Source organism: Xyrauchen texanus, chromosome 27, assembly GCF_025860055.1.
Source record: "Xyrauchen texanus isolate HMW12.3.18 chromosome 27, RBS_HiC_50CHRs, whole genome shotgun sequence".
NCBI lineage: Eukaryota > Metazoa > Chordata > Actinopteri > Cypriniformes > Catostomidae > Xyrauchen > Xyrauchen texanus.
Window position 1 is genome coordinate 37,517,104 of NC_068302.1, and position 9,638 is coordinate 37,526,741.

Consider the following 9,638-nt stretch of genomic DNA (forward strand, 5'->3'; position numbering starts at 1 on the left):
AATAAAAGGACAGTTACTGAGATAGTATTCGGCTGGTCATGTGACTAACATGGCAGCCCTCATGTGTGGACCCACTCCATGTAGAATAAAACAGCTTTTATAATGTTACTGATATGACTGGAGTCTTCTATTTAATGTGAGTGGCCATGATTTCCTATATATATTGCATAATTACAATTAATTTCGTTTGGAGTTAGACTTTTTTGATAAGGAAAAAATGTGTGAGTGCACCTTTAAATACAACTGCTTCGAATAGGGCTGGAAAACATTTGGCACCTCTCAGTTGCCGTACAGGAACGATCTCCCTGGCAACTCCTACACACTGCAGCGCAGCGAAGCGCTCTTCGAAAAAAACACCAAGCTCGCGTTTGTTTTCATTCAGTTCTTCTTTTATTTCGTTATTTAAATGTCGTACAGTTAGTCAGCTGAATAGCTGTTCTCTGATGGAATGGATCAGTACAGTATTCTGGGCAGGATTGGAGAAGGGGCTCACGGAATTGTTTTCAAAGCCAAACACATCGAAGTAAAATCATATTATTTCACTAGGCTGTGTTCTACATAGCTGCATTTATCCTGCATGAATAACATACATTTAATGGTGTATCTTCACCTGTTTATACTTTCAGACAGGAGAGACTGTGGCTTTGAAAAAGGTTGCCCTGAGAAGACTCGAGGATGGAATTCCTAATCAGGCCCTGAGAGAAATTAAAGCCCTGCAAGAGATTGAAGACAACCAATATGTAAGACATATTCTGGCCATCTGTGTACAAAACTGTACTATGGTTGGTAAACATAGTTTCAAAACTGCATATTTACTCTATTTAATGTTACTACTTGGAAATAATATATATACACTGGCGGCCAAAAGTTTGGAATAATGTACAGATTTTGCTTTTATGGAAAGAAATTGGTACTTTAATTCACCAAAGTGGCATTCAACTGATCACAATGTATAGTCAGGACAATAATAATGTGGAAAATTACTATTACAATTAGATTTTTTTTTTCAGATCTTCTTAAACTACTTCAAAGAGTTTTCAACAAAACTCCTCCATGTGCAGCAATGACAGCTTTGCAAATCCTTGACATTCCAGCTGTCAGTTTGTCCAAATACTCAGGTGACATTTCACCCCCCACTTCCTGTAGCACTTGCCATAGATGTGGCTGTCGTGTCGGGCACTTCTCACGCACCTTACAGTCTAGCTGATCCCAGAAAAGCTAATTGTTAAGATCCATAACAAAGGAGCCAGTTGTCCTTAGTCTTTGAAGACTGTAGTGTACACCTTTGGATGAAATCTTCAGTTTTTTGGCAAGTTCAAGCATTGTATAGCCTTCATTCCTCAAATCAATGATTGACTGATGAGTTTCTAGAGAAAGCTGTTTCTTTTTTTGCCATTTTTATTTTTACCTAATATTGACCTTAAAGGGGACCCATTATACAAAATTCACTTTTACATGGTGTTTGAACATAAATGTGTGTACACAACCACCATATAATGATAAAAATCCACCCAGTCCTTATTTTTAATCCCCATTAAGCACTGTCAAAGTGACGTCACTTTATACAGGCCCTGCCCATGACTGTTGATGGACACTGATGACGGTCCCTATTCTGGATTCGGGGTGGGGAGCACCAGTTCATTTGCATTTAAAGACATACACTCAAAAACTGCTCGTTTTTATTCCCCCCCAAAAATTGACATTTTCCACATGGTATAATACATGTCCTGTAGGGTATTTTGAGCTGAAACTTCACAGACATATTCTGGGGACACCAAAGTTTTCAATTACATCTTGTGAAAAGGGGCATAATTGGTGCCCTTTAAGGCATGCCAGTCTATTGCATACTGTGGCAACTCAAAAACAAACTCAAAGACAATGTTAAGCTTCATTTACCAAATAGCTTTCAGCTGTATTTGATATAATGGCAAGTGATTTTCTAGTTCCAAATTAGCAATTTACCATGATTACTCAAGGATAAGGTGTTGGAGTGATGGCTGCTGGAAATGGGGCCTGTCTAGATATGATAAAAAACGTTTTTCAAATAGTGATGGTGCTGTTTTTTACATCAGTAATGTCCTGACTATACTTTGCGATCTGTTGAATGCCACTTTGGTGAATTAAAGTACCAATTTCCTTCCAAAACAGCAAAGTCTGCACATTATTCCAAACTTTTGGCTGCCAGTGTATGTATGTGTGTGTGTGTGTATATATATATATATATATATATTATTAGATAGATATATATAGATATAGATACTGATCAGTCACAACATTAAAACCACTGACAGGTGAAGTGAATAACATTTATTATCTCGTTACAATGGCACCTGACAAGGGGTGGGATATGTTAGGCAGCAAGTGAACAGTCAGTTCTTGAATTTCATGTTTTGGAAGCAGGAAAAATGGGCAAGCCTAAGGATCTGAGCGACTTTGACAAGGGTTTAATTGTGATGGCTAGACCACTGGGTCAGAGCATCTCCAAAACAGCCGGTCTTGTGTGTTGTTCCCAGTATGCAGTGGTTATTACCCACTAAAAGTGGTCCAAGGAAGGACAACCGCTGAACCGGCAACAGGGTCATGGGTGCCCAAAGCTCACTGATGCGCATGGGTAGTGAAGGCTAGCCCGTCTGGTCCGATCCCACAGAAAAGTTACTGTAGCACAAATTGCTGAAAAACATAATGCTGGCCTGATAGAAAGGGGTCAGAACAACAGTGTATCGTAGCTTGTTGCGTATGGAGCTGCGTAGCCGCAGACCAATCAGAGTGCCCACGATGACCCCTGTCCACCGCCGAAAGCACCTACAATGGGGATACGAATGTCAGAACTGGACCATGGAGCAATGGATGAAGGTGACCTGGTCTGATGAAACACGTTTTCTTTTAGAACATGTGGATGGCTGGGTGCGTGTGCAACGTTTACCTGGGGAGCAGAGGGCAGTAGGATGCACTATGGGAAGAAGGCAGGCCGGTGGAGGCAGTGTGATGCTCTGGGCAATGTTCTGCTGGGAAACCTTGGGTCCTGGCATTCGTGTGGATGTTACTTTGACATGTACCACCTATCTAAAGATGCAGACCATGTACACCCCTTCATGGCAGCAGTATTCCCTGATGGCTGTGGACTCTTTCAGCAGGATAATGTGCCCTGCCACACAGCAAAAATGGTTTAGGAATGGTTTGAGGAGCATGACAAAGAGTTCATGGTGTTGACTTGGCCTCCAAATTCCATCTGATTGAGCTTCTGTGGTATGTGCTGGACCAACAAGTCTATTTCATGGAGGACACACCTCGCAACCTACAGGACTTAAAGGATCTGCTGCTAATGTCGTGGTGCCAGATACCACAGGACACCTTCAGTGTGGAGTCGTGGAGTCCATGCCTTGACAGGTCAGAGCTGTTTTGGTGGTACGAGGGGGACCTACACGATACTAGGCAGGTGGTTTTAATGTTGTGGGTGATATATATTTTGGCTTATTGTGTATTTATATACTTATGTTTTCTATTTGCTTTTTAATTTTATTCTATTTTAGTATTATCTCTGTCTTGTTGTATTGTTTGTGCACTGGAAGACAAATTTGTCACCAAGACAAATTCCTTGTACTGTATGTGTAAGCATACTTGTCAATAAAGCTAACTTTGACCGGTAGTGTATGTTCTAAAATAGCTAAAATGTATAATATAAAAGAAAATCAGGAAAGGACGTTTTCTATTTGGTGAGGCATAAATTACTTTTTGTATATCATCACATTTAGCTTATCACATAGAAAACTCCTGCCTTCCCTTAATTTTGTTGTATACAGGTGAAACTCGAAAAATTAGAATATCGTGCAAAAGTTCATTAATTTCAGTAATTCAACTTAAAAGGTGAAACTAATATATTATATAGACTCATTACAAGCAAAGTAAGATATTTCAAGCCTTTATTTGATATAATTTTGATGATTATGGCTTACAAATTCAAATGCCATTCAAATGTGTGGGGGAGCTTCACAAGGAGTGGACTGAGGCTGGATTTACTGCATCAAGAGCCACCACACACAGACGGGTCCTGGACATGGGCTTCAAATGTCAAATGTCTTACCTGGGCTAAAGAAAAAAAGAACTGGTCTGTTGCTCAGTGGTCCAAAGTCCTCTTTTCTGATGAGAGCAAATTTTGCATCTCATTTGGAAACCAAGGTCCCAGAGTCTGGAGGAAGAATGGAGAGGCACACAATCCAAGATGCTTGAAGTCCAGTGTGAAGTTTCCACAGTCTGTGTTGGTTTGGGGAGCCATGTCATCGGCTGGTGTTGGTCCACTGTGCTTTATTAAGTCCAGAGTCAACGCAGCCGTCTACCGGGACATTTTAGAGCACTTCATGCTTCCTTCAGCAGAGAAGCTTTATGGAGATGCTGACTTCATTTTCCAGCAGGACTTGGCACCTGCCCACACTGCCAAAAGTACCAAAACCTGGTTCAATGACCATGGTATTACTGTGCTTGATTGGCCAGCAAACTTGCTTGACCTGAACCCCATAGAGAATCTATGGGGCATTGCTAAGAGAAAGATGAGAGACATGAGACCAAACAATGCAGAAGAGCTGAAGGCCGCTATTGAAGCATCTTGGTCTTCCATAACACCTCAGCAGTGCCACAGGCTGATAGCATCCATGCCACGCCGCATTGAGGCAGTAATTAATGCAAAAGGGGCCCAAACCAAGTACTGAGTATATATGCATGATTATACTTTTCAGAGGGCCGACATTTCTGTATTTAAAATCCTTTTTTTATTGATTTCATGTAATATTCTAATTTTCTGAGATTCTGAATTTGGGGTTTTCATAAGCTGTAAGCCATAATCATCAAAATTATATCAAATAAAGGCTTGAAATATCTTACTTTGCTTGTAATGAGTCTATATAATATATTAGTTTCACCTTTTAAGTTGAATTACTGAAATTAATGAACTTTTGCACGATATTCGAATTTTTCGAGTTTCACCTGTATTATGTTTCACAAGAGAATGCATGTCATTTTTTAGTAAACTATTGTTTAAATTGTGTTGGAAAAACCATAATCAGGTGGTCCCAGAAGTCCCTGCATGACCCATCACATTTAATTATACATTAATAGGGTGCCTGGATAGGTCAATGAGTATTAACGCTGACTACCACCCCTGGAGTCGTGAGTTCGAATCCAGGACATGCCTTGTGGTCGCTATAATGTGTGGTTCTTGCTCTCGGTGGGGGAGAATAGCATGAAGCCTCCACACATGCTACGTCTCCACAGTAACGCTCTCAACAAGCCACGTGATAAGATCCGTTTCAGACACAGAGGCAACTGAGAGTCATCATCCGCCACCCGGGTTGAGGCCAGTCACTACACCACCATGAGGACTTAAAGTGCATTGGGAATTGGGCATTCCAAATTGGGAAGAAAATCAGAAGAAAAAAATTATAATACTTTAATAGTTAAGTTTCTTCTTATTTTTAATATCAGTTATGCACATTGGGGTGTTCTGTGTTATATGTTATGTAGTTTAGTTCATGTTTATTGCATTATTTAGTGTCACGTGTTAGCCTGATGTGGCTTTTGTTTGTGTCTCCACATGTGTATTAATTATTGCTCCAGGAAGGGTCACTCTCAATGAACCTTAAGTCATCATGTGGCCTTTTCGTTACTACGATGATAAACAATACTTTTAAAGTACAAAAATCGGACTTTTATAGTTCCAAAATGTTACGATATCAAGTTTACATCATTTATTAATAGAAACGCTTGTGAACCGTAAAATATACAGGTATCAAAATGATATCCTGTAAAGCCTGAAACATGGTCACCATATTTTTTATGGTAAATTTCTTGTATATTGTATATCAAATTCATATATATCCACAAAAAGTGTATTTATAAGACAAAAGTGTTTATTGCCTTACTTTTGCCTTGTAGAAATAAATGTAATCAGCTAAACATTTCTCTATTGTTTAAAGCTAAATTAACTCGAGAAACACTTCTTTCACAGACATCCTTTTACAGTTTGTATCTTTTCATAATTTAATTTGTACAGGTGGTAAAGCTGAAGGATGTTTTCCCTCACGGCACAGGGTTTGTGCTGGTGTTTGAGTACATGTTGTCCGATCTGTCAGAAGTCATTCGGAACTCTCAGCGGCCTCTAACTGCGTCTCAGGTCAAAGGTTACATGATGATGCTGTTGAAAGGAGTGGCTTTTTGCCATGAGAATTCCATCATGCACAGGGTAAGACTGCGTTCCTGATGACATAAGATCTGTCTAACCTTTTATAATCTGCTTATATCTGTGCATGACATGTTTGTGTGTAGGACCTGAAGCCAGCAAACCTTCTAATCAGCTCAACGGGTCACCTGAAGATTGCTGATTTTGGACTGGCCAGGTTGTTTTCCAATGAAGGAGACCGACTGTACAGTCACCAAGTGGCCACCAGGTAACCGTTTATTTGGATAGCAAACATTGATTTATCAGGAAGTTTCACCCAAAACTAAGATGATATGATGGAAATGTTGGCTAATACTGTATTTCAGATGGTACAGAGCACCAGAACTTTTGTATGGTGCCCGAAAATATGATGAAGGGGTTGATCTCTGGTAAGAAATTGAGACTATAAACTGATATGACAATTTGCATCAATTACAGATATAAATGTATAATTATATTTTCTGGAGAATCTGAATAAAAAAACTTGGTGTATTGCTTTTGTCAATATTCCACTTCTTTGTAAATTGTGGCTCCAGTTACATTTATTTGAGTATATTTTTGAAAACAATTACAAATTGAACCAAAATGATTTAATCAAATCAAAACCAAATTGTAACCGTATTTCACATTTCAATGCATTGCATCACTTAGTAAAGAAACGCAATAACATTTGTGTTCAGAGCAAAGATTTAGACCCCTACTAAGAAGTACATTTGAGTTGTGTACATTCTGTCTTCTCTCAATTGTTCACTAGATGGCAGAAGTGCATATGTAACATTTGTTGTCTCTCTCTTGTTTCAGGGCAGTGGGCTGCATTTTTGGGGAGTTGTTGAATAACTCTCCTCTTTTCCCTGGAGAGAATGACATTGAGCAGCTGTGCTGTGTGCTACGAGTTCTGGGAACTCCAAACCAGAAAGTTTGGCCAGTGAGCTCTCACTTTACATTCAGTAAATCTGTCTGTACCATGGCATTATTATTGATTTGCACGAATAGTTTCTTTTGATGTATATTATGATTATTATGACTTTAATTCAAACCTATAACCTTGTAAATATTTAAAGGTGAAGTTATTTCACTATCAGCACTAAATGAAACTGCACAGAGAATATTTCCCATGCACTAAAATATCCCTAATGCCTGTTAAATCTGTTAAAATTACCAATCAGAACTGGGTTTTCCTTTTTATTGAATGGCGATATATCTTGTTAGGTTAATGCCATGTTTATCTAAACATTTTAGGAAATAACAGAGCTACCGGATTACAATAAAATCACATTTAAAGAAAACCCACCCATTCCTCTGGAGGAGATTGTGCCTGATACTTCACCTCAGGCTGTGGACCTGCTGAAGAAGTTTCTCGTCTACCCGTCCAAACAAAGAATCACTGCTAGACAGGTCCATACATTTCAATTACAGTATTCTTTCACTACCTGTCAAACTTTTGGACATGCTCAAAAAGAGTTTTGTTGACAAATATGAATTGTGCCGACGGATGATTTTCTTTACAAAACTAAAACATTAATTAGGAGAAAATGAGTGGTTTTACACTTCTGATTGGGTTCAATACAAGTTAAGCTAAACAGCATTTGTGGAATAATATTGATAACCACAAAAACCTATTTTGCACAAATTTGGGTACCAGTGCGGCACTTACAATGGAAGTCAATGGGGCCAGTCTGTAAACATTAACATACTATTTCAAAAGTATTGTCACATGACGTAAACGATATGCATGTTTACGTGATTTTAGTGTGATAAAATCACTTACTAACCTTTTCTGTGTAAAGTCAGCCAATTTTACAACTTTTTTGCCTTGATGACGTAACTCCATAAACCCTAAAAGGACCTTAAAAAGGGCAATTTAAAAAACTTTACAGCTCAAATAATACACAAGTTTAACAGAAAATGAATGTGTGCTTTTATATAATTATCAGCATCACATTTCTGCCTTAAAATCTTCCAGAAATTGGTCCCATTCACTTCTATAGGAAGTGCCTCACTGTAACCTTCATGTTTTGTGTTTATTTTTTAAGAATAGGATTTTCTATGCCATTTATGCATATACATTATGCCACAAAGGCTGCTGATTGAGCTTAACTTGTAGTGAACCCAGAATATTTCTTAAATAGCAGTAATAACGAATGCACACTGTAGGTGTATCCACACTTTAACTGGTAGTGTATGTGTGTTTCTGTGCAAAGAGATTTGGTCATTTAACTTCAATGACACTCACAGTTCTCCCCATCTCTTACATCAGGCATTGCTCCACCCGTACTTCTTTACGGATCCTCTCCCCGCACATCACTCTGAGCTGCCTATCCCACAGCACGGGGGAAAGCACTCCAGACAGCGCATGCAACCCCCCTATGAATTCACAGTGGATCGACCCTTACATGAGAGCTTGGTGGACCCTGGATTGATCCAAAGGCATGCGTGGGGTTGTCTGTGAAATTGATATGTGCAAAAGTTTTGTTTCAGGCCGATAAATGCTCCAGAACTCGGTTCATGTTTGTTTTATTCTACAGACTATGGAAAAAGAAATCTAAAATTTAAGTGACACCATTACAATAAGGTTCTGTATGTTACAACAGTTAACGTGTTAGATATCGTGAATGAACAATCGTTTTTAGACTGCATTAATTAACCTTATTTTTTAGTTCAGAAAGTGTTACTGCAATCATATTGATTTATGCTAACTCACATATTGTTTATGTCTTGTTGCTTTACTTTTGAAACAATTAATATTTTAACGTTTACAGATTGGCCCCATTCACTTCCTCATTGGAACACAGATTTGAGCCTTTTTTAAAGAAAAGGAGGAGAAAGTCAAAATACATTTTTGTGGTAACTAATATTATGCCACAAATGCTGTCAAATGAGCTTAACTTGTATTAAATATTCCATTTAATCCTAGTTTTTGGAATAATTGCTTATTTGACTTGATCACATCTCAAGCGGTTGTACTTTTACTATTTCAGTGGAAGTGCAAAATGAGAATAGAAAAAAAGGTTCCTTCCTGTTGTGCAAGCATTGGGAGCGTTGGATTCTATTAGCATTGAATTATGATAATGTTGATTTGGATAACATTTCTGAAAAACGGTTTGATTGGTCAATGAAGGCATTCTGCAGTCAAATATGTTTGTATAAAAACTGCTAAACTGTATAACTGACTATTGTCTCAAGCAACCAATTTCCAATATAGCTATGCTAGTAGAAAGAGTCTCTATGGTCTCTTTCTTCTCACATAATAAAATAAATTAAACTCATCATTTTTGCATTTAAATATTTATTTGGTAAGCAGCTGTGTAAAAAACCCAACTTAAAATTCCTTACTTAATATCTGCTACCATGTTCTCATCTTGGCCAGTCTTTGTCAATGTTTGTTTAAAGGCATAGTTCACCCAAAATAAAAAAATAATAATAATAATAA

At 38.2% G+C, this 9,638-nt stretch overlaps 1 protein-coding gene across 1 annotated transcript; it reads left to right on the forward strand.

Moving 5' to 3' along the window:
• Positions 1-298: 298 nt before the first annotated feature.
• On the forward strand, positions 299-9,636 carry cdk20 (cyclin-dependent kinase 20). Its single transcript, XM_052093918.1, has 8 exons — positions 299-523; positions 627-740; positions 6,044-6,232; positions 6,316-6,437; positions 6,535-6,597; positions 7,010-7,133; positions 7,448-7,603; positions 8,466-9,636. The coding sequence occupies exons 1-8, from the start codon at positions 449-451 to the stop codon at positions 8,655-8,657; spliced, it is 1,035 nt and encodes a 344-aa protein (XP_051949878.1). The 5' UTR covers positions 299-448; the 3' UTR covers positions 8,658-9,636.
• The last annotated feature ends 2 nt before the right edge of the window (positions 9,637-9,638 follow it).

What these genes read in the sequence shown, in the direction of transcription:
- cdk20 (XM_052093918.1), top strand. Translation starts at nt 449, where the DNA reads ATGGATCAGTACAGTATTCTGGGCAGGATTGGAGAAGGGGCTCACGGA. An exon ending in TCAAAGCCAAACACATCGAA is followed by an intron (nt 524 to 626) that starts GTAAAATCATAT and finishes TTATACTTTCAG; the next exon opens with ACAGGAGAGACTGTGGCTTT. An exon ending in GATGAAGGGGTTGATCTCTG is followed by an intron (nt 6,598 to 7,009) that starts GTAAGAAATTGA and finishes CTCTTGTTTCAG; the next exon opens with GGCAGTGGGCTGCATTTTTG.